Source organism: Coniophora puteana, assembly GCF_000271625.1.
Source record: "Coniophora puteana RWD-64-598 SS2 unplaced genomic scaffold CONPUscaffold_6, whole genome shotgun sequence".
Classification (NCBI taxonomy): domain Eukaryota; kingdom Fungi; phylum Basidiomycota; class Agaricomycetes; order Boletales; family Coniophoraceae; genus Coniophora; species Coniophora puteana.
The window spans coordinates 1,919,894-1,947,812 of record NW_006913058.1 but is presented as its reverse complement, the minus strand read 5'-3'; the positions used below and the strand labels follow the sequence as shown (position 1 = coordinate 1,947,812).

At 51.1% G+C, this 27,919-nt stretch overlaps 10 protein-coding genes across 10 annotated transcripts; 1 reads left to right on the top strand and 9 right to left on the bottom strand.

The window, feature by feature from the left end:
- Positions 1 to 48: 48 nt before the first annotated feature.
- On the bottom strand, positions 49 to 2,033 carry CONPUDRAFT_165621 (uncharacterized protein; the record flags this gene model as incomplete). The annotated part of the gene is made up of 3 exons (XM_007770632.1): positions 49 to 348; positions 402 to 1,723; positions 1,779 to 2,033. The coding sequence occupies 3 exons, from the start codon at positions 2,031 to 2,033 to the stop codon at positions 294 to 296; spliced, it is 1,632 nt and encodes a 543-aa protein (XP_007768822.1). The 3' UTR covers positions 49 to 293.
- Positions 2,034 to 2,320: 287 nt separating this feature from the next.
- Positions 2,321 to 3,832, bottom strand: CONPUDRAFT_165620 (uncharacterized protein; the record flags this gene model as incomplete). The annotated part of the gene is made up of 2 exons (XM_007770631.1): positions 3,822 to 3,832; positions 2,321 to 3,765 (listed from the first exon to the last, which is right to left on the bottom strand). The coding sequence occupies exon 2, from the start codon at positions 3,758 to 3,760 to the stop codon at positions 2,321 to 2,323; it is 1,440 nt and encodes a 479-aa protein (XP_007768821.1). The 5' UTR covers positions 3,761 to 3,765; positions 3,822 to 3,832.
- A 3,001-nt stretch (positions 3,833 to 6,833) lies between these two features.
- Positions 6,834 to 8,051, bottom strand: CONPUDRAFT_154035 (uncharacterized protein; the record flags this gene model as incomplete). Its single annotated transcript, XM_007770630.1, has 1 exon — positions 6,834 to 8,051. One exon carries the CDS (start codon positions 8,049 to 8,051, stop codon positions 6,834 to 6,836), a length of 1,218 nt encoding a protein of 405 aa, XP_007768820.1.
- Positions 8,052 to 8,545: 494 nt separating this feature from the next.
- On the bottom strand, positions 8,546 to 10,069 carry CONPUDRAFT_154034 (uncharacterized protein; the record flags this gene model as incomplete). Its single annotated transcript, XM_007770629.1, has 1 exon — positions 8,546 to 10,069. One exon carries the CDS (start codon positions 10,067 to 10,069, stop codon positions 8,546 to 8,548), a length of 1,524 nt encoding a protein of 507 aa, XP_007768819.1.
- Positions 10,070 to 11,236: 1,167 nt separating this feature from the next.
- On the bottom strand, positions 11,237 to 11,945 carry CONPUDRAFT_165618 (uncharacterized protein; the record flags this gene model as incomplete). Its single annotated transcript, XM_007770628.1, has 2 exons — positions 11,822 to 11,945; positions 11,237 to 11,754 (listed from the first exon to the last, which is right to left on the bottom strand). A coding segment is annotated over exon 2 (426 nt), but the record flags the coding sequence as incomplete, so codon positions are not given.
- Positions 11,946 to 12,299: 354 nt separating this feature from the next.
- Positions 12,300 to 13,622, bottom strand: CONPUDRAFT_144241 (uncharacterized protein; the record flags this gene model as incomplete). The annotated part of the gene is made up of 1 exon (XM_007770627.1): positions 12,300 to 13,622. The coding sequence occupies one exon, from the start codon at positions 13,620 to 13,622 to the stop codon at positions 12,429 to 12,431; it is 1,194 nt and encodes a 397-aa protein (XP_007768817.1). The 3' UTR covers positions 12,300 to 12,428.
- A 2,725-nt stretch (positions 13,623 to 16,347) lies between these two features.
- CONPUDRAFT_37147 (uncharacterized protein) lies at positions 16,348 to 16,642 on the bottom strand (the record flags this gene model as incomplete). The annotated part of the gene is made up of 2 exons (XM_007769996.1): positions 16,348 to 16,381; positions 16,431 to 16,642. Coding segments are annotated over 2 exons (246 nt in total), but the record flags the coding sequence as incomplete, so codon positions are not given.
- A 229-nt stretch (positions 16,643 to 16,871) lies between these two features.
- On the bottom strand, positions 16,872 to 17,439 carry CONPUDRAFT_21500 (uncharacterized protein; the record flags this gene model as incomplete). Its single annotated transcript, XM_007769985.1, has 2 exons — positions 16,872 to 17,087; positions 17,137 to 17,439. Coding segments are annotated over 2 exons (519 nt in total), but the record flags the coding sequence as incomplete, so codon positions are not given.
- Positions 17,440 to 19,079: 1,640 nt separating this feature from the next.
- Positions 19,080 to 21,139, top strand: CONPUDRAFT_154030 (glycoside hydrolase family 20 protein; the record flags this gene model as incomplete). The annotated part of the gene is made up of 8 exons (XM_007770626.1): positions 19,080 to 19,619; positions 19,677 to 19,708; positions 19,758 to 19,763; positions 19,814 to 19,865; positions 19,917 to 20,066; positions 20,125 to 20,145; positions 20,196 to 20,696; positions 20,756 to 21,139. 8 exons carry the CDS (start codon positions 19,080 to 19,082, stop codon positions 21,137 to 21,139), a joined length of 1,686 nt encoding a protein of 561 aa, XP_007768816.1.
- Positions 21,140 to 25,318: 4,179 nt separating this feature from the next.
- On the bottom strand, positions 25,319 to 27,585 carry CONPUDRAFT_124607 (glycoside hydrolase family 20 protein). The gene is made up of 8 exons (XM_007770625.1): positions 27,025 to 27,585; positions 26,922 to 26,953; positions 26,863 to 26,868; positions 26,764 to 26,815; positions 26,553 to 26,702; positions 26,471 to 26,491; positions 25,906 to 26,406; positions 25,319 to 25,834 (listed from the first exon to the last, which is right to left on the bottom strand). Exons 1-8 carry the CDS (start codon positions 27,562 to 27,564, stop codon positions 25,445 to 25,447), a joined length of 1,692 nt encoding a protein of 563 aa, XP_007768815.1. The 5' UTR covers positions 27,565 to 27,585; the 3' UTR covers positions 25,319 to 25,444.
- Positions 27,586 to 27,919: the final 334 nt, after the last annotated feature.

Below are 27,919 nucleotides of genomic sequence, written 5' to 3'. Positions count from 1 at the left end.
GGCAGACATTCAAGCACTTATCTCTGTCAGTGCAAGCTACAAAAACGCCTTACTTTCGCGACGCAAAATGGTTCTATGTAACGATGCATGAACCGAGAATAGACAATTTGCGTAAACGTACCCTACTTTGTGATTGCTATCCAACGCCGGTCAACTTGTAGTGTACGAGTACGAGGGGGAAGCTTGGCCCTCATGCCGATGTATTCGTGGGAACCACGCGCGCCCGTGCTATATGATGCCCCTTGGTGATGCCGTATCTCCCAGTACTTCTGAATGACGCTCTCTTCATCCGTTCACGATCGAGAATGGCTGTTTACCAAATTCACAATGCAGTGCAGGTCCCAAGAACTAAGAGAACATTATAAACATAATGACTATTAACAGTACACGTACAGACTCACATCTGCTTGAACCTCAACGCTTTCATGACCTCGTCCCAGTACCTCTCGTCCTCCACACCCAATATCTGTATAGGCTCCACCTTCTCCAGCCGTGGTACAAGTCGGAATAGCAACGATGCCATGGCCTGTACCGTTTCGGGCGCCGTGTCCAAATCGCGAGCGCGGGAATAACCCAGGTTAAGCTGCTTGACTCGAACGAAGCAGGGAATCTCCGTGCGTCCGGCGTTCAAAGCGTTGAGCTCTGCGTCCTCAACCATGGTTGGCAGGGTAACATCGCACGCATGAGGCAAGAGGCGCACGACTTCGATGAGCTCGGACAGCGAGAGATGCTTTGTCAGTGGGGCAATAAAGAGTGTCTTCAACTTCGGCCAGCTGCGAACAAGGTCGCGAATGTTGTCGGCAGAGACGGCGAGAAAGTCCTCCCAGAACCAGACTTTGAGGTACTCGAGATTTTTGAACGACGTGAGGGCGCGAAGGGCGTCAAGGTGTGTGGATGAGAAGGGATCGCCGCGGTTGATGACACTGACGTCATTCGACAAATATAACTTGACGAGGTTGCCCGAGCATAGATTTTGCAAAGACACAGCGAAGGGAAGGAGGGAGGAGAGTACGAGCGATGAGCATTTGATGTTATGGACGTCTGAATGGCGATTGCGCGAAGAGTTAGGGGGTGGAGCTGCTAAGAGACGGTCAAGCGCCCGAACGGCCGCCTCGGCTACTTCGGCGGTGATGCTGAGCGAGCAGAGTTTCTTGAAGAACACTGGCTTATTTGAGGAAAGCCAACGCGACTCTGGGCCGACGTGTACAGTCAAGGAGCGGAGGGAAGGGAGTTCGCGGAGATACGCGAGCATAGCAATGTCCACCGGTCCGCACGAAATAGAGCGAAGGTTTCTCCAAGAACATACCGCCTTAGACATGTCGGGATGCGGCTCTTCAGACCTAGGAGGCACTGAGAACATTGGGGTGCTAGACAAAGTGATCGTCTCGATCAAAGGGCAGGTCGATGCGAGATCAGGAGCGTATTTGAGAAGGCGATCCTGGGTAAGTTGTCCCTCGAAAAGATTCAGAGAGCGAAGTTGGGAACCCAGGAAAACAGGGACCAGCATGCGCAAATGGGCTCCACTAGACATCCTCAAGTTGAGTGACCGCAGCTTTGGGAACAGGGGCTGCATAGGACATCGACAGAGCGCCTCACACACTTCGGTTGAGAGGGTCAAGCAGCCAGATGGGTATTCATGATAGATCCCATTGATGCTAAGAACTCGAGACGCGTATGACTGCAACACGCTCCAGTCGCGAGGCATCATCTCGCGCGTGAAAGCCTGTCAAAGGGGCAGAACATGAGAACTAGTGACGGATGGCACGGAGAGCACGTACAATCCATCGGAAAGATTCAGATCGCTTATGTTTACGCTTCCACAAGTCTGACGGAAGACATTGAATGAATGTCGCGAGCGAGTCGACATGAGCGTAGAGCGCGTCGAGGGCAGGATCCTTGAACGACTTGCTGACACAGGCCAGCTTGGCGAGATCGGCTTTGTCGTCCACAAGGCGGGCAATGAGACACTGAAGCTCAGCAACGTTGAGACAGGCATTAGTTGGAGAGATAAAACGACCCGGCGAGAGCGACATGGGTCGATAACGGGACGTGAAGGGAATGAAGAAAAGAGTGGAATGCGAGGGAACACGCGCTCCTTCAGCTTCAGAACCGACGCCTAAGCTTCGCTGGAACTTGCCGGCTAACTCACGCCCGATACGGCCACGGCGGAGAATCTGAATAGGGCGTTCGGGTTGGGATCGAGAATCGGAAGAAGCCACAAGAAATGTAAACGCCGTGATTCTTTATTGCAGTATAGTAGCAGACCCCTAGTGGTAAACTTAAAAGCGTTCACCCTCTAGATGCTAAATGTAGTTGAAACCTAGGGCTGAACATCGCTGAGCTCGCCTTGTCTCCTCCCAACCTGCTCCCTCCAAGTGTACCCCGGGATCCAGTCTACATGGTCTACATACGTTTCAAGTAGTCCCAGTTCCTCGCCACTAGCACCAGGGATGTCACCCTCAACCTCCAACCGCTCCAGCCGCCGTTCGGCGCTGTGCCTCGCTTCACACATACGTATCATCGCAGCTGTACTCCAATGCCGGCCGTCGATCGCGAGTATCTGTAGGTTTGAGCAGAACTCCATATCGTCTGCGAGGATCTGCAGGAAGTCGTCGTCGAAACCGGGGCAGCTGTAGAGGAAGAGCTCGGAACCATCCCATTGATCAGTGATTATACGCAAGACCGATGAGCTCTGGATGTTGTGAAGGCTGAGACGGCATTGCGGAGGAAGCCGAACTTGCAGTTCTAAACCCGCGAGATCGCCATCGACAATGCTGACGAGTGAGGACTGACTGAGCTCGGGAATAATGTAGTTTAGCACCCGTGAAATGGAAGGGCCTTCCATGTTTGTGAAGCGGATGATCATGTCGCGAATGATAAGATCTGGATCCACGGCTGGATGTGTGCTAAGAGATGTTGGTGAGCTGGATGAAGGACGATAATCATTGGCGAACTCGACGTCGGTGAGTGTGAATGTGAAGATTGATTTTCTTTTTGCGGCAGCAACAGCCTCGGCGAAGGATGTCGACGAAAGTGAGTTGGATATCCCGTGAGGGCGATAACGCGTGGCGTGGAGTTCCATGAGGTAGGATTGCGGAAATTTTCGAGGGGGAGTATGACCAGTGTTTGTAAGGACAAAGTTGACGAGACTCTGCGCGTCAAGCCATAACCATCGAAGATTAGGGCAGCTGAGCGTCGTCGCGTCGAAGCGCTCGTTGCTGTCCGTAATGGCGGATGTCAGCAATAGCTTCGTCAAAGAAGGGGCAGACAGGCCATCCAGATAACGGCTCGCAAGAACGGTAGATGATCGATAGAGGGCTCGCAGATTGAACCCGAAGCATCGAGACAGATGGGGTCTGGCACTTTCCATGGCCGTTGCCACGCGGTCGTGCTCGTGCTCAGGGCTCATGAGGGGCGCCCCGCTGTAGCATATGTATATGCGTATCAAGCTATCGCGAGAGGCGCGAAAGAATGTCTTCATAACGTGCTGCGTGACAAAGGGGACATCAATGTGGATCACAGTCCATCTCCAAAAGCGAGGATCCATCGCCAGCACATCAAGCCATCTGCGACAAACATAGGCGCAAGAGTATGGAAACAGTCTGAGATCGTGGTGATCGTTTGGCTTTCTGTGTTCATAATTTTGCGCTCCAGATGTGGGTTCATGGGCCCATTCATGTACGAACTTGAAAATCTCGAGTAAAGTCTCGGGTGCGAGAGATGAAATCGAAGTACGGGTTTCTTCGGGTGTAGGCATCATGATTCCTGGGACGTTTTCGTAAGTAATCGAAGGATCTAAGAAGGAAGCTGAGTGAGCATGCCTGATTTAGATCATACGCATAGTTCGAACTGAAAGCGAAACTAGCACGGAACCAAGATGGACTCTGGAACTTGCAGCTGGAAAAGCAAATGCGAAGCTGGGACCTCTGACGTAGCGCATGCGTGGGATACCATCAGCTAATCTTTTCACATAGTTTGAGCGCCCGGTGAAGGACTCGGCGCCCATGCAATTAATGCCCATGCCCTTGGAATGGATTGTAGCAAGACTGCGGAGTGGTAAAACGCACTTTGACTCAAAAGGCCTGAAACTGATAGCAGCATTTTCAATGAAGAACACCGACTCATGGGAAGGGCAGCATGAACATCACAAAAACTAGGGAGATATTGTACACGGAAAACATGTATTAACTTACAGTACAATGACCATAATGCATATCACCGAAGGACAGGTCCAACTTTCATTACGGAAGACCTCGAAGTTTCACATTTTGAGCCCAGTCACGATACAGCATTATAGAGTGAGGCTGATATTATCGTGCATGGTAGAGTAAGGCTGATACAATCGAGCACGATAGAAGGGCTGCGAAATTACATGGCATTACACGCAAAGCTCAGGTCTATAATGATACTCAAGTCACACAATGCATGATCAAGACGACAATATTCTATTAGATTTGATGGTACCTTGTATAGTACAGGTCAAAGCATCAAAATACATGGTGTAGACATGGTCGAGTACACAAGTCAGCATACAAGGATTGGAAATGTGAGGAGAAGGTGATAATTAGGAGAGCGGCGCATACTTTAGATACACATAGAAAGAATACAATTAATGGAATGCCAAAAACGAGGACCGCGGCTACTCACCTATATACTCTGCTCCGAGATCCCGGCTCTGCCGGCGTCGACGCTGCGGGAATCTTTGCGGGAACCTTCAACAGCGGCTTCTCCTTTGCCGGTGCCTGCTTTGCAGTTGAGGTCAGAGACTCGAGTCTTTGAGCCATCACGCGAGGCGAGAGCAGGACTACAAGCTTTCTGGGGCTTGGAGTCGTGTGGAGGGGTGGACGAACTTGACGCTGATAACTGAGGGGGTGTATAAGCAACGCCGGTATAGGATGAATGGGCAGGAGATTCAGCAGTAAACTGATAAGAAAACAGAGAGGACGTACAACTTGAGCTACATGCTCTGCAAAGATGTTCTGGTACACTGGTCACCGCGCTCATTGGGCGCTCAAGCTCATTGCCCTAGGAATCATTAGTCTCGGCAGCCAGATTCTGTATTGGTTTATGAGAATGAATCAGTGATAGCCTAATAAAATAATGGACGACTCACAACACAGATGGACTCTTCATTCAAAGAGTCCTCGGTACGACGAAGTGGAACGGGGGGAACAAGAGAGGTTTCTTCGGGCGCATCACAGACTCTGTGATGTTAAGAGGCATCTTGCCTCGGTGGCGCACGCACGGACCTCTTGCTGGACTCGGCCAAAGGAATTCAAAGGGTGCTTCTTTCCGGACGCGATCGAGCTTTGAAGCTTGAATATTTGAATATGCTTCCCTTGTGTCACACCAACTTCACTCTCACTAGCCTAAAGAGGGTGTTTCGGAAACGCTTTAGGCAAACGACGATCAGTATCCTCGGTGTTTTGACTCCTGCGGCTGCGCTAAAAATGGTACGCCACTGTTGTGTGCCTAAACGGTGTAAAACTGCACATTTTTGAGGTATTCGACGATCAGCGCTTGGCATTCTCGCCTCTTGCTTCTGTGTTGGTGCTGCAAATGTACCCGTTGATCGCCACTCGCCTGAAATTTTAGCATATCATATGTTTTGGACACATAACGGTCGGTGTCTAATTATTAACCAAGTACTTACTTCTTTGTTATTATTACTTGCTACTGAAGCCTAAGAACGGCTCCAAAAACAGTATCGATTTAATGCTCGCTTAATGTAAAGAGCGCTCGCGGCACCTTATTTTGGCTGAGGAACAACAAGCTCACACACATCACTTTATGTTAACAGTACTGACAGTTAGAATTCAATCCGGGCCCTCTGACTGCTTCTGTTGGTTCGTTTGTCGGAATTTGATAGAACACCACTTTGCAGTGGTTCGGGAGGTTTGGGAGAAGAGAAGACGGACAGAGAAGCATAAGAGAAGGCATGAAGCAGAGAAGCTGGAGAAGCAGACCTCTATAATGTAGGCGACTAACTTGACAAGACTCTATAATATATGAAATTATACCGTGCAAAATCACTGGGCGTCTACATTGAATACGACTCTTTGGATGACCATCTATAGTTGGCTATAATACATGGCATTCATACGGTGCGTGTCTATAATTCTCTGTCGGACCAAGCACTATAATATAGTGCCCGAGTCCACCCTCATAATGTTCCCTTTCTCACGGTGGGCCTCTATCGTAGCCCATAGTGACGATCGTAAGTACGCTCACACCATAATACTTATAATTTTTCCCCACTTTCTGTGATGAATACATGTGGTGATTGTATCTGAAATAGAACCCGAGCTGGCGGTCACTGGCACGTTTCGCTGGGCAACTGGTCCAGCTTCAAGTAATGGAGTGTCTACTTTTCCCATGTGCCAACATCTCTTGGACCTCATTCATCCTGAAGGGCGCTATATACGAATTCAGTGAATATATCATCAAGTACACGAACACAAAACTGTTTTATGGACAGTGCACAACGGATGGCGATAGCTATCACAAACAGTATCGCACATTTCTCGGAAGATCGTGACTTCCATGTGGATTTGTATCGCATGTCTGTTGAGGAGCAACAATGAACGCTTTAATATGTTTGGTATAGCTATGATTTGTGCATGTTTTAGAGTACAGAGTGCGCGCCATCGCAGTTGATGGCAGAGCTTCGTCAGGCCTTGGCGACAAAGACACCTACATCGCATCTGCGGCGAGCAATCTGGAAGAAGACAAAGTTGGTTATTGCTTAGTGTTCAACAAATAAATAGCAAGAAAGATGAAAAAAAAAAACGTATATTAACCTTGATGATCAGTACCCCTTATGTACTCTTTACCTAGACTTGAACCTCATCCGAGCTCCCCCTCCGTCCCATATCAGCATGCTCCTGCATCAAATCATACCCAGGGCTCCAATCGACCTCATCCACATACATCTCAAGTAACTCCAACTCCTCCCCGCTGGCAACAGGAATGTCGCCCTCAACTTCCAGTCTTTCCAATCGCCGCCCAGCGTTGTGCCTCGCTTCACACATGTGTATCAACTCGCCCAAACTCCAATGTAGACCGTCGATCGCGAGTGTTTTCATGTTGGGACAAATATTCGTGTCTTCTCCAAGGATGTACAGGAAGTCGCGGTTGAAACCAGCACAACTACGGAGCAACAGGACAGAACCGTCCCATTGGCTGGTGATTGCGGTTAGGCTTGATGTGCTCCGGATGTTATCTAGGCTTAGGCGGCACTGGAAGGGTAGTCGGTCGTGTAACTCGAAGCCTGCGAGGTCACAGTTGTCAATGCTGATGAGTGACGATGAGAGCGTGTCTGCCATGATATGGTTTAGTAAACTTGAGATGGATGGTCCTTCCATATCCGTGAGGCGGATGATCAGTTCGCGACCATGGTCTTCTTCCTCTTGGGGACGCGTGTTGAGAGATATTGACGAGATGACCTCAGAATGATCGTTGTGGGAAAATTCAACGTCGGTCAGAGTGAACGTGACAATCACTTTTCTTCTTGCTATAGCTACTGCATGAGCAAAAGACTTTGCTAAAAGCGAATTAGGGATGCCATGGGGTCGATAACGAGTGGCGTGGAGTATGATGTTGGACTGTGGAAAGGAGGTATGACCGGTGTTTGTAAAGATGAAGTCGACAAGACTTTGAGCGTCGAGCCATATCCATAAAAGCCGAGGGCAGATGAGTTTGATCGCGCCAAAGCACTCGGTGCTGTCCGTGATAGATGAAATGAGGGAGAGTTTTCCCCGAGAAGGAGCATAGGTGCCGTCCAGGTAACGGCTTGCAATGACGGTAGACGAACGATAGAGGATCCGGAGGTTAAACTCGGAACATCGAGAGAGGTGTGGTCTGGCACATTCCATGGCCATCATCACGCGTCTGTTTTCGCGGTCGGGGTTCATGAAGGGAGGACCGCTGTAGCAGATATAGATGCGTATCCTGTTTTTGCGGGAGGCGTGGAAGAATGTCTCCGCGATCTCTCGTGTGACGTATGGAGCATCGATGTGTATGACGACCCATCTCCAAAAACGCGAATCCATAGTCAACACGTCAAGCCATCTGTGACAGACGTATGCACACGAGTACGGAAACAGCCCGAGATCGCATGGATCATTCCGTCGCTCGTGTTTCTGCATCAGAGTTCCAGAGTCCGTTGGCAGTTCCCACTCGTAGACGGCCTTGAAAATTCTGAATAAAGTTTCAGTTGGCAGAGAGGAGATTGGACTATAACAGGTTTCTCCTCCTGTAGCCATGTCTGTTCAGCTCTGGTCTAATGAGTAAAGCGGGACTGGTGAGAAGTGGGTATAGCGTGCCTTGTAATGTCCTCGTGCAAGGTATGACTTGGTAGCGAAAGCTTGGACAGTCGTGGCCAGCTTTAAGAGAATAGGAGCGGGATAAGGAGCGCGTGGGAAGGCGGCTCGCTCATTTTTGTCTGGACCCCCTTTCTCACGTACCACTCCTTCGCACACTAACTTCACACTTGTCCGAAAAAGTCTAGCAGTTCCAAAATAAATCAAAAGAGAAAGGACATTATTCATAGAGTTCCAAGGTCTCCCAGACTGAACGTAGGTAACAAACCTCCCAGCCCTTCAAACAACTGGCCCGTCTCCGACTCCGAGTCGGCTTCGTGTTCGTCATCATCCTCGCCTCCATCCCCTCCCCGCAACGCGCGATAGGCTTCGTACCAGCAAAGCTCATCGACGCTCTTCTCGATCAACGTCAGCTCTTCCTCAGTAGGTAACATAACATCTCCTGTCACGTCGACGCCATGAACACGTCTCCCGGCCCGATGTCGCGCTCTGAGCATTCGCGAGAGCGCACGTGGAGTACAAGGACAGCCGCCTACGATGAAATTGATCAGGTTCGGACAGAATTTCTTGTTCTTCCTGAGCAGCCGAAGAACGCTGTCGTCGAATGCTGGGCAGTAGCTTAGAAGGAGGACAGGCCCATCCCAATTGCCAAGGATGGCGAGGAGGGAAGCCTTGTCATTAACGTCGCTCAGAAGCAGCCGAGACCGAGAGCCGAGTCGGTGCTTCATAGAGAAGGAGGATAAATCACTGCTCATGATGGCGATAGAAACATCGGGCTTTGCGCTTGGCACGACGTGATCGAGCAAGCGGGAGATCGAGAGGCCGTCCATGCACGAGAAGCATACTGACAGCTCGTTGTTGTTATTACCATCGTCACTTTTGGGCACGACAAATATTGGCAGGCCAGCCGGAGAGGGATCGGAAGTTTCCGAAGGAGATGCGTCTAAGCCGGAGAACTCCACATCTTCTATACAGAAGGCGACTCTGGCTCTCATGTGAGCGGTGATAACAGCCTGACCGAAGAATGCGGGGGAAAGAGGGTAGAGCTCCCCATGAGGACGGTAGCTCGTAGCGCTTAGAACTGGTTCGCATTTCTTCCAGAGCTTCCAGCCTGCACTAGAAAGCACAAAATCGGCTAGACTACGCGCGTCGAGGTCTACGCGATGAAGCTTCGGGCAGTCGAGTACCGTCAGAGCAAAGCGTTCGTCGGTATCAACGATGGAAGAAGCGAGTGTCAAGTCGACCACCTCGGGCAGCACGATGCATTCAAAGAGGCGAGCTAAGAGCACAGTGGATGAGCGGTAGAGACCTCCGAGGGTAAACTCGGAGCAGCGGGAGAGATGGGGCCGGAGACACTCCATAGCGAGCTTGATGCGCACGTGCTCGAGGCTAGGATCCATGAGTGGCGCTCCACGGTAGCAGATATCAACGGTGATCTTGCTGTTCTTGCGCGAGGCCTCGAGAACAGTCTGAATGACCTCGCGAGTGACGTATGGAGCATCAATGGGGATGACGACGCGCCTCCAGAAGCGAGCGTCCATAGCTGAGATGGCCAGCCACCTCCGACAGACCTCGGCGCATGCATACGGAAACATAGTCTTGCTGTGTACGTTGAGGATGGGACGGGGTGGATGACCGAGGGGGAAACGAAGGAAGGGGTCTTGCGTGTGCTGGTAGATGTGGCCGAAGATGGCCAGCAGCGTTTCATTCGCTAGGCACGAGATGGAGGCGCGTGAAGAGAAAGACATAGTTATTAGCGATGTGTGTATGCTCCTGACAAGCGATTGCTCTGAAAGCTGGTGGGGAGATGTGCGCGTCTAGCTGCGGATAGGATGTTGAACGTTGACGTGAAACTGACGCGCAGGACAAGCCATCAGAAACTCTACCCGTGGGACAACGTGTGGCGTGGGTCATGATGTGCACTGCTTTGCTTATTTTGAGTTCGACCTTAGTCGCAATGCACGGCTGGCGTCTTCGCTCTTGCCTCGAACTGCTTGCGACAGAAGTACTTTCCGACTCATGCCATTAAGTATCAGGACAGCACTGCTATAACAGACATCATCACACATGTTACATGCACAACACATAACATGTGAACGAAGAAGTTGCTGATCAGTACCGCTACAATTCTAAGCCCTGTTTTTCCATTACCGCGTTGACAACATCAAGCCAATACTCGTCAGCTCCGCTCCATTCCATGACCGGACAGATGTCCGAAAGTCGGGGTACGACACGCGCCAGCATGGTTGCAACTGCGTCCACAGTCAGAATGGCCGCGTCATCGCACCCGAGATACAGGGATGTGACCCGTCTGAAGCAAGGGGCTGTCCGTGTGGGACTGCTGAAGCTTGTTACATCGTCAGGAGTAACCAACGTCGGAATACACACCTTTTGGCTGCGAGGAAGAAGACTAATGATTTTGATGAGGTCGTCGAAGGAAATCATGGGCTCGAGAGGGCTGATGGCAAGCGTCCTCAATCGAGGCCAGTGCCGAACGAGCTCAATCAACTGATCGCCAGAGATTTCGAGAGGGTCTAGTGCTATGATAAACCACAGCCAGAGCGTTTCAAGGTTGTGAAATGAAGTCAGCGGACGAAGAGCATCATAGTCGCTCACGAGCGATCTTTCCGTGTCGTCCTCGTAGTCCTCATCAGAGAATCGGAGATCTTCGAGGTCGTCAGAAACCAGGCGGGAAATCGTCGACACGTAGTGGTTCAAGGAAGATGGCTGTACGGATTCACACTCCAAGGTGGAGACGGTAGCGCGCTTTCCGCTTGGAATAGAGGGGCCAGTGAAAAGGCGCTCGAGAGCTCGTAAGCCTGTGCTAGCAAGATCGGCTGAGATTTTTACGCTGTCCAGTTCTTTAAAGGAGATGTCTTGTCGAGTTTAGCCACCGTGACGTGCATGACGCATACAAAGTAAGGCTCCACAGCGAAGGGAGTCGACGGAGATGAGTAAGCATGTATTCGTCGACCAATCCACAGTTAACAGAAACCAAGTGCTTAAGTGAGCAAATCGTCGCTGATGTTGCGAGAGGTGGTTCGGAGCGAGTACGCTTATACGGGAAGTTGGAGTCGGGGCATTCAATGGTCTTTATCAAGGGACATGCCATGGCAAGCTTTGGAGCACCACGCAGGAGGACATCTTGGAGTGGAGACATGTCTCTAACCTTGAGGTACCGAAGCTGAGGACCAAGAAGGATAGCGCCAATCAGTTGCGACTGGGCTATGTCGCATAAAGCGAGCTGTAGTGACCGTAGTTTGCGGAACAATATGGGGACAGGGCAACGGCAGAGCGCGTCGCATGCCTCAGAGGAAAGATCAAGCTTTTCGGGGAGACCCATGGAAGTGAAGGTAAGCCTAAGGGTGATAACGCGAGCAGCGTATGTCTCCAGAACCTTCCAGTCTCTTGGTAACAACCTTCGTTTGAAGACCTGACGATGATTTGACGCCAAAGACTTTAGCCAGTAGGACCGTCAACTTCCCAGGGTGGGCACTCACAAGGCGACGGTATACCCCAAACTCCACCGGTGTTGCGTCTACGGTCCATAGATCAGACGGCAAGCACTGGAGAAAGGTCGGAAAACTATCGATGTGTGCATATAAGACGTCGAGAGCAGGATCCTTAAACAACTTGCTGACTCTAGCGAGACTGGTGAGCGTGATTTTGTCTTCTATGTATTGCGCGATGTGACCACGCAGCTCTGCTATGTTCAGGCAAGCATCCATGAATGAGGGAACGAGGCTACAAAATTTGACGGTGGTGGGAGAGAAGTGGGAGAGGCAAGGAACGCGGCGGCCCTAGAAGTCTTGCCTAGGTTGTCAAGTAACGATACATACCTAAGCCTAGGCTCGGCGAGAAGCTTCAGAATCTAGGAGAACCTGCACCGTATCTGGCAATCGAAGCGCCTCAGAAAGAAGACACCGAGCGCGTCATTGAAAGACAGGCTGAAGAAAGAAGCATATGCTTCTTTCAGGGTTTTCTTTCGCTGACGCAAGCTTCCTTGGTAGTACAACATTCTAGAAGTCCGCGGAACGACGATTTTTGCAACAAGTCTTCGAACTAGTTCTGCTACGATAAAGTGGGTCGAGATCTAGTCCAGAACGATCAGATATCAGCACCACTCCCTTGCAGCGCGCCCTCCGCCTCGAACCACCGAAGGATATCAACCCTTCTTTCGATCGCGTTGAACTCTGCCTGAGAAGGCAGAACGACGCCATCCAGGATGTCTAAGGAATCTAGCTGTCTTCCGGACCTTTTCCTTGCGTTGCAGAACTTGATCAAGGCGCGCGGAGTACAAGGACAGTCTCCAATAGTGACTTCAGTGAGATTCGCGCAGAGGTCCATGTTCTGCGTCAGTAGCCCTAGAAAAGTGTCGTCGAATGCTGCACAACCATCGATAGACAGGTACGATCCGTCCCATTTACTGAGGACCGCAGATAAGCCTGTGTGATCGCCTATGTTTCTAAGGAGAAGTCGACAGCTGGAGCCTAGTCGGCGTCGCACAGGGAAAGAACCAAAGTCATTGTTATTCATGTACAAAAGAATGTTTGAGCGCAGACCGGGTATGGCGTAATCCAGCAACCGGGAGATCGAAGGGCCTTCCATATGAGAAAACCAGATCCATGGCTCATCACCGAGCTCATCCGATCCGTTGTTCATGAACGCCTGTGACATAGTATGAGAAGCTCTAGCAGACGAAGAGTCGGTGTCATCGAATTCAACGTCATCCACACAGAGGTTCGTTTTCGTCCTATCCTGTGCGACCAGAAGTGCGTATCCAAAGATTCTCGAAGAAAGCGGAAGAATGACGGGAGAGGGGCGGTATCTGGTGGCCGTAAGGGATAGGGGGTGTGTCCTCCAATGCTTGCACCCATCGTTAACAAGAACAAAATCTGCCAGACTTCGCGCATCTAGCTCTACGTGAGACAGCTGAGCGCAGTAAAAGGACGTTACGCAGAATGGTCTGTCGCTGTCCGTAATAGCAGAGGTCAGATCCAAGCTGATCATTTGAGACGCAGATACCCCGTTGAAGAAGCGGCTAGCGAGGACTGTCGACGAGCGGTAGAGTCCTCTAAGGGTGAACTGGGAGCATCGGGAAAGATGGGGCCCGATACACTCCATAGCTTCCAGAACGCGTCTGTTCTCAAAGTTGGGATCCATCAGAGGAGCGCCGCGATAGCACATGTGGATGGCGATTGTGTTTTTGCGCGAGGCGGCGAGGAAGGTTTGCACGACGCGACGCGAAACATACGGAGCATCGATATGAATGATGATCCACGGCCAGAAGCGCGCATCCATTGCTAGTATATTGAGCCATCTGCGACACACTTCAGCACATGAGCAGGGAAACGTGGCGGCGCTGTGAGGATCGACGCGCGTATGGGATGAGACTGGTAGGTGCGATTCCAAGAGTGGGACCAGCGCGTCCTTGTAGATGAACTTGAAGATGGTGAGTAAGGTTTCCGTCGGCAAAGAAGAGATAGGTGTTTTTATATATAGCATGTTTACCATGAGTGTGTCGAAGACTTCGTAATACGAAGAGATGCGCGGAGGTTGGTAGGTTTAGAGGACAAATGAACCGACATGTCTTCGGGCAAGTTCGCTTTTGGTGTGTGGGAAACCTTATCCGTTGACTCCGGGCCGCTCCGCCCCACCCGAGGTCAGTCACTAAATCCATCTCTCCCCTAGTAGACTCAAGGCCCTAGTGGGCACACCTGGACCCGAAGGACACTATGTCACTTTGGTTGCCACGCAAGGATACTGTACTATACGCGTTTGTCTACACAACAACCTCTAGCATACATCTACTGGTTTTACCAGGGTTTTTACTGGATGTACAAAGGAGAATACATCTACTCAACGATGAGGCCCACTTGGAGGTCGACAGAATGCAAAACATGGCGCTCGATATTAGTCCCAAATAACTGTTATTTTTTACGACAACCTGGTCATGTTTAGAGAAACGTCACACAAGTCTCAACAGTGCTATCCCTGTCGGGGCGTCAACACATCTGGCCAGGTCCGAAGTTCGAACACCGTGCCCACTGCGCACATTCAGACTCGACGAGGAGATGGAGTGATAGTAAGGCTAACTGAAATACTACAGTAATTCTTTACCCCTATCTATGGGTTAGTGACCCGGTCACTGACCCGGCAAGGTCACTAACGTCAGTGACCTTGGTCAGCGTCCTGGCTGCGGAGACGTTCACTGTACACTAATTCAGAGCAGTAAAGAACACGTGTGAGTGCTGCCGCAGACGCTGAGACATTGCCAAATTTAGACGTAAACCCCAAATATTCAGGCGGTGCGGGCCATCCGCGCTCGCGGGCCGCGAGCCGGCATGATCGGAGGGATACGACATTTCTTTCCTTACACCTGGAGTCTTCGGCTCCAGGAACAGCAGGAACTATGTCATTTCCACCCCCAACGAACACCTTTCCACTCCTTGAATAGTCTCCATTGATGACACGCATAAAGTCATCCCTGTCTTCCTATACACTCGCCTGGCCACAAAAATGAGACGCACATGCGTGACAACAGGTCAGCTGGCCGCCCCACCTACGGAGAAGACATAACATACGGCCCGCATCGTTGTCGCACAGAGAATGCCAAGTCACGCGTCGGTCAGCGACCGACAGTGACCGACACGATGACTGAATGTCGGTCATTTAAAAACCGTGACCAGAACGTCGAGTCGCGTCTCGGTTATGAGCTTGGCCGGTGATCCGGTCGCGCGCGGAGATCTCGGGGGAACTCAGGGGTTCGTAGATTAGAAACACGTAGATAGCGTAGAACGTCCGTCTGTACCGTACAAAACCTATGTAGTACCTAATAATACCTGCTGCGTAATATCATCTAACGAAATCTCGATGTTACCGTCCGATCCTGTCTCTTCCTGCTTAGGAATCGAGTCTAGCTCTAATAATTCGTACATAGACATTTCTTCCTCGAAGTTCTGACGAGCAGACTGTTTATACAAGTCAGACCAGCTTTTGTTAGCAAAATTGAAGAGGTCGCGAAGGGGAATTCGCATTCCGATGATAGATGGCTGGCGAATAGGCTCCTCGTCAAGTTCATCTTCATCCGAAAGACGCATGTGTTGCTGAATCAAGACATGGAATTGATCTGCAGAGGTGTTGGACTCGGATGGGATAGATTCTTCGGTCGGTTCCGGGGCGGAAACACGGGCATGAAGATCAGTTTGAGCAGCGAACATGATGTCCTCGATATCGTCAGAAGCATTGGAAGGAATGGGAATGGTGCTAGAGGCTGGGATGATATTTTCGCGAGTCCTGTCTTGAATCGATTGTATCATGCGCTTCCGACTTTCCGCAGAGCGTGTATGCTCATCTCGGATCATCATCTTTAACTCTGCGAGATACTGAAGCGTGGAGGTACCTAGTCTTGAACGTAGCTTTGTCATAGTGGTTCCGAAAATACTAAAAAGCCGTTCACATGATGCAGAGTTTGCTGCAACTAACAGTAGCCGTCGAGCCAGAAGAATTAAGGCCGGGATAGGCTCGCCAGAAAAGCAGAACTCAGTGTATAAAGCAATAGGATCGGGCTGCTGTCCCTGTAGATCTGTAAGCATATGTGATGTAGAATAAAAATCAGAGTACATACATTTGCCTGAGCAGCAGAGCGTTTTCTATCAGTCCGAACATCGAGGTGTGCGAATAGTCCTTTGTTGAATAGATAGTCTTCGACCTGACCTTCGAGCTCGAGTGGTACTTGAGAAGAAAAAAGGTGCTCCCACATGTGTTCGATAAGCATGTGGACGCCAGCATTGTTAAGGACAGGGATTTTTGCGAAGGGAGTTGTCCGATAGAAAGGATTCAGAATAACTGAAGCAATGAAGAGTTCTTGATCCGACTTGGCCCAGCGCGCCTCAAGACTAGAAATAATCGCATGGCACTCATTGTTATCACCATCACGAATTTTACCGAGGTACTCGTCCATGAGAAATCCAAAAGTGAGAAGAACCTGATACAATCGACACTGAGAAGCCTGCGTGATATTTGCTGCGATCGCTAGAGGCTCAAGGTGCCGTGTTATGCTACAGATAGTTATTAGCAATGTCTCAGGACTGTGAATATAATGCCTACCGCTCGATAGCCTTCCAGAACTGTTGTGACTGATCTTGAATAAGGAGAAGCATAGTCAGGGCTTTTTGACGAGCCTTCTTGTCGCCTGTGATAATCATTTTCTGGTCGTCTGGCCTCAAGATCTCATTTCCCGCCACAGTTCCTAATGTTCGGCGCAGCTTGATGAGTCGACGATATGCCACAAAGTGGGCAGTCCATCGAGTAATAACTGCTCGAAGAACTGAGCAAGCTATATTGCCAGTCGACAGCTGCTGTTCTCGAATTAGTGCTAGGACTAATGTTTTGCTTCGAAGCCAGGAAATAAGATCGTCAGCGAGCTCCGTAAAAATAAACGTGCTTGAGCCCGACTCCTTGAGTGCTTTAAAGTAGTCGCCAACAACTAGATTAATCTACAATAATGTCAGTGAGTGAAAGACCTTAGAATTAAATATACTGGCGTACCTGGTGCGCATAACAATCAAGCACCATAAGCTCGGGATGCCGTTCTCCAAGTAATCTACGTGCTTTTCGTGATTCTCCCGATGCATCTGTAACTACAGCGATTATCGGAGCCTTCCACTCAGTATTTACTTTGTCAATAACTGCCTGCAGGCGATCCAGAAGGTTGTCCGCTGTTTTCCGTTCGGCGGAAACATCGTCCACCTGCACTGTATGTACCTGTAGTAATTTATGAGCCTTCGAACTATGAATAATGATTGAAACATACCTGATTATTTACTGTTATCATGAAAGCGATGAGATGGTGGCTATTCAAGCCGGTCCAACCGTCCGCCTGTAAAGTGGCTTCGTGCCCTTGAGCAGCTGCCCGTATTGATGCACGACCCTCAGCCACAGCCTCTGGTAAAAGGCGCCGAGAAAGAGTTCGCTGAGAGGGAAGTTTTGCAGCTGGAATAAATTTATGACAGAACGCCTGCCACTCTGGATTGTCTGCCCAAGAAAACGGGAGCCCAGCAGAGACGGTGAGCCGAAGAATCCTGCGCTCAAATTCCTGCTGCAAAGCAGGAGTCCAGGCAGGAGCAGGGGGATTTATGGGCCCGAGAACAGCTTGACTAGCTCGACGAGATAATGATCCTCGAGGCTGGCCAATACCAACCGGCCAGTGAGGTGCACCAGGTAGCGAAAGGTCGATTGCAGGGCTGTTAGGAAGGCCCTGAATATTAAGAACAGATGGGGATGGAGAGGGCGCCAGACTCGGAGGGACGGATAGCGAACCAGTATTAATACTTAAAGCGTTGACAGAGGCACTGGACCCTACACTAGCAAGCTGAGGCGCACTGCCAGCTGCTAAGGGCTGCTGGTAGTCTAAAAATCCATAACCTGCCGGCGATGTAGAATAGACTAGATAGCAGCAATGATTAGTCGAAGAAAAACAATGGAAGCATACAGACTCACCAGCACCCGGAATATATTCATCCTGGAAGTCGCTCTGGTTACTCTTTTTCTTCTTCTTGTTACTGCGCTGATCTTTCGCCATGTCTCGATCGTCAGAAGTGACGTGGGTGCAGTATTTTATCATATGGTTCAAGGTTGTATCAGCCACACCTCGAACCCACCGCTTGGGATCAAATGCCCATACTAATAAAATAAGCCTGTTATTAGATAGCTATGCAGATAGGAATTAAGGGTACTTACAATACTCCTCGATCTCTTCAACACTACGGAGATGAGTACGTGTGCCGTGCGCATACTCCCGCTGATCCTTACTCTGCTCAACACCTATGTCAAAGTTAAGGCATTTAATACAATACATTTTCGGCTTCGCCGAGGGGCCCGTGCCCATGTAAGCTTCCCTAGCCTTTGTCGGGAGCAGAGGATGGGCTTGAAAGTGAAGCTGCCACCATGGGACATCGAGAGCGGGCCTGGGTACGAGTAAAGGTGCGCCTGGAGCCCTGGGCATCCTGGGCTATGGGACATGTAGGATCGATATTTTTTCTGCCTCTAAGTGTGCAGAGACTTTATATTTCGACTTGGCTCTCTGCAGAATATTAGGACGAGTCGGCGACATGAATAACTAGGAGTTGGTCGCCGAATTTCACAGATACATCACACGAAGATGAAGTAGCCACTCTGATTAATGTAGGCCATTTGTAGTGTGTAGATCAAACTTCGACTCCAAAGACATTCATTCACAGTTAATTAATAGTGACAAGACAGATGAAATACGAACGACTTCCGAGTGCTAAACTCGTGTTATTGCGTCACTTCATTGCTATGTGTCGTAGATACATGAGTAGCTAGCTAATAGATGGCTAACTACACACAGTGATAGAAGGGCACTCCACAATCTTATTTCACACACGGAAATTACTCTTTTCAGTTTACTTTGGTGCTCATATTTTGAATCACTCATCACGCTATCATATTAAAGCAATGCGGCCTGTGTTTCATTGTGCGAGGCGGCGAGGGAGCATTGCCTTCGGCGAACGCGTCCCTCGCGCGTCGACTTCGGACAGTCACGTGTAATTAATATTACTGTTTATGGGTATGATTCGCGAACTTCCGAGAAGTCCGCTCGGTCACTAGTCACGATGACCGACAGTGTCGGTCACTGTCGGTCACGGTCATGCTAAAATGACCGACACGCCCGGTCATGCCGTGGCATTCACTGTTGTCGCATATATAGACCTTGTGGGATAGCAATCGCTCACCATGGCCCGCTTCAACGTTTCTGGTCTTTTGGTCCTCTTCGTGGCCCTCGTCTTGCCCAGCGGCGCGCTCGCCCTTTGGCCCATCCCTCGCAATCTCACCACTGGCACGTCTGCTCTCAAGCTCGACACCAACTTCACCATTAGCGTCAACGTATCCGATTCCCCTAGCGATCTCGTGGATGCCGTCAATCAGACCAAACAGTACCTCGAGAACGACAGACTTGGTCGTCTTGTCGTCGGTCGCGGTGCCAACGACACTGCAGCGCTCAGCGGTGCGAAGACCATATCTGGACTCACTCTCTCGCTTGAAGAGAACACTACGGTCAACAGCATCGCGTACGAGGCGCGTCTGAAGCTGGAGGATAGGGTCGAAGGATACAGACTCACCATTCCCAACGATGGTTCCGATGCGACTCTCGTTGCGAACACGACACTCGGGCTGTATAGGGGCCTCACGACGTTTAGTCAGATCTGGTATTGGTATGGTGGAGAGACGTATACGCTCGAAGCACCGTTTGAAATCGCCGATTTGCCAGCATACGTGCGTTCCTCGTCGGTTGTGACTCGAGTTATAACTGATTCTGACTGGTTTGCTTAGCCTTATCGCGGATTAGGTCTCGACACTTCACGGTAAGCTTACCTCGATCATGCCATGATATGCAGCCTTAACTTCAGTTAGGCACTAGTAGGTCTACGGTGTTGGTCCTTGAATCCATGATATCTGAGGTACATCAGCTTCCCAGTGGACAGCATCTTACGAACCCTAGATGCCATGAGCTGGGTCAAGGTGCGTTAACTCTAATGGTCTTTTAATCATCCACGCCTAACTCTCGCTCAGATTAACACGTTTCATTGGCACGTCACCGACAGCCAAAGTTGGCCCCTGTATGTCGTGGAGTATCCCGATCTGGCTCAGTACGGCGCATACTCTGCGCAACAGGTCTATTCCGAACAAGACATTCAGAACATACTTTCATATGCAGGCGCGGTACGTTTTCTCGTGCCCCGTATGCTCTCCTTTTGTCCTGAACATATGTTTTTTTAAGCATGGCATCGACGTTCTACTTGTGCGTACACTTCATGGCGTCCACCCTCGTGATCCTCATGATTTTCTCAGGAAATTGACACTCCCGGGCACAGCGGCAGCATTGGCTCCGCATACCCGGACTATATCGCCTGCATGTACGAGACACCCTGGTCCTCGTACGCGGGCGAGCCTCCCGCAGGCCAGCTCCGCATGACGGTCCCCGAAGTCGTGAACTTCACCACGAGCCTTCTCTCATCTGTCGCGAAGACGATGCCGTCGTCGTACTTCTCCACCGGCGGCGACGAGATCAACTCTGCGTGCTATCTAGACGACCCCATCACATCTACATACTTGAACACCACGAATACAACGCTGAACGGCGTGCTCGATACGTTCACGAACAGTACGCATAGTGCGCTCGTCGGTTTGGGAAAGACACCAGTGGTGTGGGAGGAGATGGTGCTCGAGTGGAATCTGACGTCGTTATCGAACGAGACGATCGTCATGACGTGGATATCCTCACAGGATGCAGCTGCCATTGCCGATAAAGGGTTCCGTATCGTCCAGGCGCCGTCGAATTACTTCTATCTCGTACGCCATTCGTCCTTTGTGTTTCAACCAGTTACTGTGTAGCTGAAAGCGTTTTTCAGGACGAAGGTCAAGGCTCATGGGTCGGTGGAGACCCCTTCGGCGGGTCAGGAACGTTCATAACCTGGCAATACGCATACACCTACGACCCGCTCGCGAACCTCACCGAGTCCCAGCAGGCGCTTGTGCTCGGCGGCCAGCAGATCCTCTGGGCAGAGCAGTCGGCAGCCCAGAACCTCGAGCCGACCGTTTGGCCCCGAGCAGCTGCCTCGGCTGAGATCTTCTGGAGCGCGACGCAACCCGGCGGCATACCATTGAACGGGACGGAGGCACTGCCGCGCTTGCAGGATTTGAGGTATAGGATGGTGCAGAGGGGTTTGAACGCGATTCCGCTGCAGCCGGAGTGGTGCTCGTTGAGGCCGCATGCATGTGATCAGTATTCGTGAGCTATGGATCTTTGTTCGAAGTATTGAGATCCTTGAGCGTTTGGCAGTGGTGAATTAGCGTTAGTCGGAGATGATACTCTCGGAGGCTGGACGATGCTGCGACCATATCATGCTCAGATGGTTTTAGGACGTCAGAAATGCATCGATGGGCCTGTTAGTACGGGTTGAATGGCTTCACAGTGATTAATCAAACATTGATATCAAACGCAGTAACGTTACATACAACTTAGCGAAACACGAGACCTAAAAGCTACCCTTGATCTCATAGGCCACCTGATGACCCATTCAATCGCTGGCCCTCTAATTCCTCGATCACTTCATACATCCAATCAATGTCGGAGCCAACTTGATCGATGTAGGATAAATTGGGCGCCAAACGTAGTAAGAATGACGCAAAGTCCTCCTTGGTAACGGACGATTCATCATATTCCTGCTCGTAACCAACACTCAACCCCGTTATATGCTCAAAGGTCGGAAGTGGGCTTTCCAGTCCGTCCACATCAGCCATATCGACATCCGTAATCATGGTGGACACAGCAACGGTTTCCGCGTGTGGAAGTAGGCGTATGAGCTTAACGAGGGTATTGAGAGAGATGGGCTCTACAAGGTAATTGATGGTCAGTGCTTCCAAGCGCGGCCAATGAGATGCGAGATCAAGTATTTGAGTGTCGGAAAGGGCGAGGTTGGGGTCTTCGCTGTTAGAAAAATGGATAAAGAGGAATTCCAGGTTTCGGAAGTAGGTCAAAGGACGGAGAGAATCGAAGTGGTTAACAGACACCGGGCCGATAGTTTTGGACTGAGTGTCGGATAATGAGATGCGTGCAAGGTCTGCGTCGCACAGACGCCGAAGAGTTGCTATAAATGCGGACAGAGAGCATGCTTGAAGGGTTCTGCATATCACTATGCAGAGCCCTGAAAGTTTCCTTGGGGTTGGCGTTGATGAACAAGGTAAAACACGCTCCAAAGCGCGTATTGCAGTGTCACCGGTGTCCGTATCAAGAGACAGTTCTTTGAGGTTTCTCAGAGAGATGAAGCAATTGATTCCTAGCCACTGTGAAGATGCAGCTGCGTAAAGAACCAGCGACCGCAACGACGGAATTCGGCTAAGATGAGCCAGCATGTGTTCATCCACAATCCCGCAGTTGAGCGAGCGCAGGTTCTTCAGCGCGCATACAGTCTCTGACATCCCAAGAGATGGTTCAGAGAGTGTACCGTGGATTGGAAGCTCGAGGGTTTCGATCAGCGGACACGTGATGGCAAGCTTGGGGGAATAGTGCAAAAGTAGGTCATGGGTCGGAGACACGTCCCAGATGGTGAGGTGTCGAAGCTGGGGCCCAAGGAGGATTGAGTTAAGTAGCCTGAAACCGTCATTCTTATTGAGATGCGCCTCTAGGCTCCGAAGCTTTGGGAACAAAATTGGGATAGGGCATCGGCACAAGGCATCGCATACTCCAGCTGTGATATATCCGCCTTGTAATGAGACCGTGAAGTTGATGACTCGACATGAGTACGTTTGCAATGCATCCCAGTCTTCCATAGTCATACGACGAGTGAAGGCCTAGAGCATGTGAATGCTGAGAATAGTAGGGGTCATCCGAGGGACAGCACACTCACAAATGACATGGTCACCACACCGTTCACGGTGCTTGACGTTCTCTGCCATAGGTCCGCAGGCAGGCACAGAAGGAAGTCGGAGAAAGATACGTCTGTGTAAAGAGCGTCTAACGCGGGACCTTTGAATGATTTGCTTACTCTTGCTAGGCTAGCAAGAGTACACTTGTCTTCCACCTGCAGGGCGACATGACTCTGTAGCTCTGGTATGCGCAAGCAGTCATGCATCATGGATAGAAGGCTGAAGATTCACTGGAAATGGGAGGTCGGTATACACCGCTTAGAGACGACAAGGCTGAGTACGGCTGAGTGATCGAGAATGGAAGGGGATGAGGCAGAGACGCGCGGTGAAGGGAAAACCTTAGAGCGACTCGTGTGAAAATTGCTGGGACCTCGCCCGGACTCGGAAATTGAGCGGAAAGGTGGCAGCAGCACCTCTGTCAGTATGCAGTAGAGATAGCACGTCTTACTATCTACTAGCAGTGCTTACGGGAACATCGATACCTTTATGATCTCCACATCCACATGGTCACCTCATGCATGAATGATCAAGCCGACATAGTTGAAAACCTATGTACTTGGGGTTATGCTATGCTATACAACCCAACTTTCGGCTTCGCTCGGTTTGAAGGCGGGCGTTCAGCCAGAAGATGTGACTGAAGTGTTACATCAACGCACTTAGTAAAATCAGGCTCGAGAAAAGACATGCAGTTAAGAAGCTCGACTTACATGATATCTAAATCAGCACAGATTTCTAGATTCTCTCTTGGTCTCCAGAGCTTTAACGACTGTGCTCCAGCAGTCCGCACAATGATGCAGTGGCCACCTTCCGGCGCAGAAAATGCAGGACAACCTTGGCGCAAAACTGAGCAGGATGTCGGCAAAGAGATCAACCATCTCAGGGGAGAGATCTTGATCGAGTTCATGAACCAAAAGAAGGGTTGTCACCTGCGGAAATCGAGGAATCGGGATATCTGATGCTGCCAACAGTGTTTTGTCTTCGGGATGTATGATTGCTGGAACCTTAACCTCGCGCACCTCAGGCAAAAGCTGAATGAGTCGGATAAGGGTGGAAATAGGGATGAATAGCTCGTAAGGATTGATGGCCAGGACTTCCAAGCGAGGCCAGTTCAAAGCTAGTTCGAGAAGCTGATCCCCAGATAGACTAAAAGGTTGTTGAATGTCATGGTCCTCGGATCTGATGACTTTGAGAACCTTGAGGTTATGAAACGGTGTGAAAAGGGCGAAGAGGTCAAAATGTCTGAGATGGGAGATGTCGGCAATGTCTTCAGGATCCCATCCGATAAGCTCGTCCGTTATAGAAAGCTCAACCAGGTCATCAGCACAAATACGCTGGATTACCGCCCCAAACTCTGGTAACGATGGTGCTATGAGCGACACGACATTGAGTCGAGCAATACGAGTGCGGCTGGCGAAAGGCGTTGCTGCCGGGATGGATATAATGCGGTTGAGAGCTTGGACGGCCATACTACTCTCCTCTGCGACAATCCTCAAGGAGTCCACCCTGCGAAGACTGAAGTCCTGTTCAGACGACAACCAGCTCGAAAGTTCTGTGGCGTAGATGGTAAGTGACTTTATGAGCGGTTGGCTTCGTAAATGAAGAAGGATCTGCTCGTTGACGGGGCCCCATTTGAATGTGTGGATATTCCGTAAAGAGCAGATGGTGTTCGACACTGCGGGTGATGCATAATGTTTGTCATTGTGCTCCTGGTAGTCGTTGTCTTCCCGCCTCCTCAGAAGGAACTTGATGCTCTCGACCAAAGGGCACCTTGTTGCAAAATCCGGGACATGCTCCAAGAACTCATGGAATGAATGACCGTAAACGTTGAGGTCCCGAAGCTGAGGCCCAAGAAGAACAGACTCCAAAACTTGGCGTTCATCGTCAACATACATCTGTGCCTTAAGCGACCGGAGCCTGGGAAAAACAACCGCGTAGGGACATTGAGAAAGGACCTCGCAGACCTCGACAGACAGAATGGAGCATGAAGGGCCGTAAAAACATGAACTGATAAAGACTACGCGACTAGCGTATGCTTGCAGGATGTCCCAATCGACGAATGTCATCGGGTGAATGAACGTCTAGAGACGGGTCGGTCAAAATGGCATTGCAAATAATTTTTTAACTTACAAGCTCCTTTGGTCCCATTTATTTTCCCTTTTCAATGGTCCACAGATCTAAGGGCAAGCACCTGAGGAAGGCCGGAAAGTCGTCAATGTGGGTGTAGAGAGCATCGAGCGCCGGATCCTTGAACCATCTGCTGACTCTTGCGAGTCGAGCGAGACTGGCCTTGCATTCGATCGATTGAACGATCTGACTTTGCAGTTCTGCTATACTCAGGCAGCGGTGCATGACGCGCGGATAGTTGGCGTGGAAGCAAGACGTGAAGCTTGACGCAGACGTATGGGGAGACAGCGAGGTGGACGAAACACGTAAACGCGGGAAATTCCGGACGTCAAACTTGAGCTTGATTCCCATGTCCCCGGCTGGCGACCTCGTGTTTGCGTGCATTCATCCAGCTTAGAAATTTAGATCATCAAACCATTGGTGTCTGGAGAAGGTACGAGCAAAACCCGACCATAGCAATGAATTACCAAGTCCGTAAAACCCCCTTATCCCTACGAGAAGATCAAAGTCCACTGCCCCACCACTCGCTACGCAAAGCACCGCTCCTCTCAAGCATACAAATCACACTCGTACGGCCTCAGCGCGCACCACTGCGGCTGCAGCTGAATCGGGTTCAACCCCCTCTGCACCATCCTGTACCTCACATCCTGCAACCTCGGCAGCGCCTCCGTCCCGTTCAGCGGCGCCCCGCCCGGCTGCGCGGCGCTCCAGAAGATCTCGGCGGACGCGGCCGCGCGCGGCCACACGATCGGTTCGAGGTTCTCCGGGCCGGACTGCTCGGTCCACAGAATCTGCTCGCCGCCGAGCACGAGGGACTGCTGTGCGGTAGTGAGGTTCGCGAGCGGGTCGTAGGTGTAGGCGTATTGCCATGTTTTGAACGGGTCGCACCACGAGTTGCCGGCGGGGTCGTCGCCGATCCATTCGCCGGCGCCGCAGTCCTATGGTTCGTTTTACGTGCGTTAGCACCGAGTAAAAGTGGGAGGATAGGAAAGGAAAGAGTAGTACGCACGAGATAGAAATAGTTCGATGGCGCTTGCACGATCCTGAATCCCTTGTCTGCAATGGCGGCCGCATCGGCGGATGAAATCCAAGTCATAACGATCGTCTCGTCTGACAACGACGTCAGATTGAAATCGAGCACCATCTCCTCCCACACGACAGGCGTCTTGCCCAGCCCAATGAGGGCGCTATGCGTGCTGTTCGTGAACTCATCCAGCGCATCGTTGATCGTCGTGCCCGTGCTGTTCAAGTACCCGGAGGTGATGGGGTCGTCGGTGTAGCACGGGAGATTGAGCTCGTCGCCACCCGTGCTGAAGTAGTAAGACGGCATCGTCTTCGCGATCGACGCGAGCAGGTTTGTCGTGAAGTTGCGCACTTCGGGGAGCGGGAAGCGGAGTTGCCCGGCCGGGGGCTCGTTCGCGTAGGTCGACCAGGGCGACTCGGTCATGCACGCGACGTACTCGGGGTACGCGGTTCCAATGATGGCGGTGTGGCCTGGTGTGTCGATTTCCTGTAATCATAGAGGGGTAGTGAGATTAGGGTCGCGATGATGTGAGATAGTCGGCGGGACGCACGAGGAGAACATCAATGCCGCGCTAAAGATAGATATTTTCGGATCAGCAGCTAATTTGGGCGCAAAGAGCTAAATATACGCACTGCACCCGCATAAGACAAGATTTGCTGGATGTCCTGCTCGGTGTAGACATCCTGCGCAGAGTACGCGCCATACTGAGCGAGCTCGGGGTACTCGGCAACCTCGAGTGGCCAGCTTTGGCTATCGGTGATATGCCAGTGGAACGTGTTAATCTTGTCGATTGGGTATCAAACCTTAGCGGCGAAATGGAGGGATTGTGGGAGGCGTATGTACCTTGACCCAGCTCATGGCGTCCAAGGTTCGAAGGATGCTCTGGACTGGGAAACTACGCCGTTGAGCATCGTAAAATCGAAATGGGTGGACGAGGCTTACTAATTACTACAATAAACCGTCAATGTGGGCATAGGAATAGGAGGCTACCAGCTACTCACCGAGATGTATCAAGACCCAACCCACGATAAGGCTATGGGAACCATCAAGCCAAAGTTAGATAAAACACGTTATAACGCGACACAATCAAGGGAGGAGACGCACGTATGCAGGTGAATCCGTGATATCAAACGGCGCCTCCAACGTATACGTGTCCGCCCCATACGTGTACCAGATCTGGCCGAACGTCGTCAGCCCACGGTAGAGCCCCAGCGTCGAGTTGGCGACGAGCGTCGCAGCAGAGCCGTCGTCGGGAATAGTGAGCTGGTATTCCTCGCTCCGGTCCTCAAACTTGGCGCGGGCTTCATCCGTGATGCTGTTGACCGTTGCGCCTTCCTCGAGCGAGAGCGTGAGCGTGGAGATGGTCTTCGCTCCTTGAACGGCAGTGGTGTCGTTCGCACCCCGTCCGACGACAAGGCGGCCGAGCTTGTCATTCTCGAGATACTGCTTCGCCTGGCCGACGGCGTCGTAGAGGTCGCTTGGCGCGTTGGGCACGTCGACTTGGATGGTGAACGCAGGGGAGAGCTTGAGTGCGGTGGAGCCGGTGGTCAGGTTGCGGGGAATGGGCCAGAGGGCGAGCACGCCGTTGGACAGGGCAAGACCGACGAAGAGGACCAGGAGGCCAAACGGACTGGTGCGGGCCATGCTGGTGTGAGGGCGCGGGTGCAAGCTGGGCGAAACATTGGTGTGGTTGTGGACGAGGGTATTTAAGAGAAGCCAAGTCTGATATCGAGGCCGCCCTGAGAACAGGGCACCATGTGATCGTGTTTATAAACAGACCTTCTCGCGTTCCGCACATCCACATCCTCTTCCTCGTGCCTAAGCCTGGGACTTCGGCATCCATCGACCCTTTACGACGCCTTCGGACGCGTGGCCAATTTCCTGTGAGCTCGAGTAGCTTAGGGTGCTAAAGATATTAAGCACACGTCGCCCGCTTCGCTAGAGTCTGCGTATCGTAACCCCATTTCCGATGTGTTTTACTAACCCCTGTCATCAGCTC

Excerpts from the sequence above, each read along its gene's own strand:
- CONPUDRAFT_124607 (XM_007770625.1), bottom strand. The coding sequence starts at position 27,564 with ATGGCCCGCACCAGTCCGTTTGGCCTCCTGGTCCTCTTCGTCGGTCTT. Across the intron at positions 26,954-27,024 it reads TCACGGATTCACCTGCATAC|CCTTATCGTGGGTTGGGTCT; the intron begins GTGCGTCTCCTC and ends TGGTTCCCATAG. Across the intron at positions 26,407-26,470 it reads GCGGCATTGATGTTCTCCTC|GAAATCGACACACCAGGCCA; the intron begins GTGCGTCCCGCC and ends CTATGATTACAG.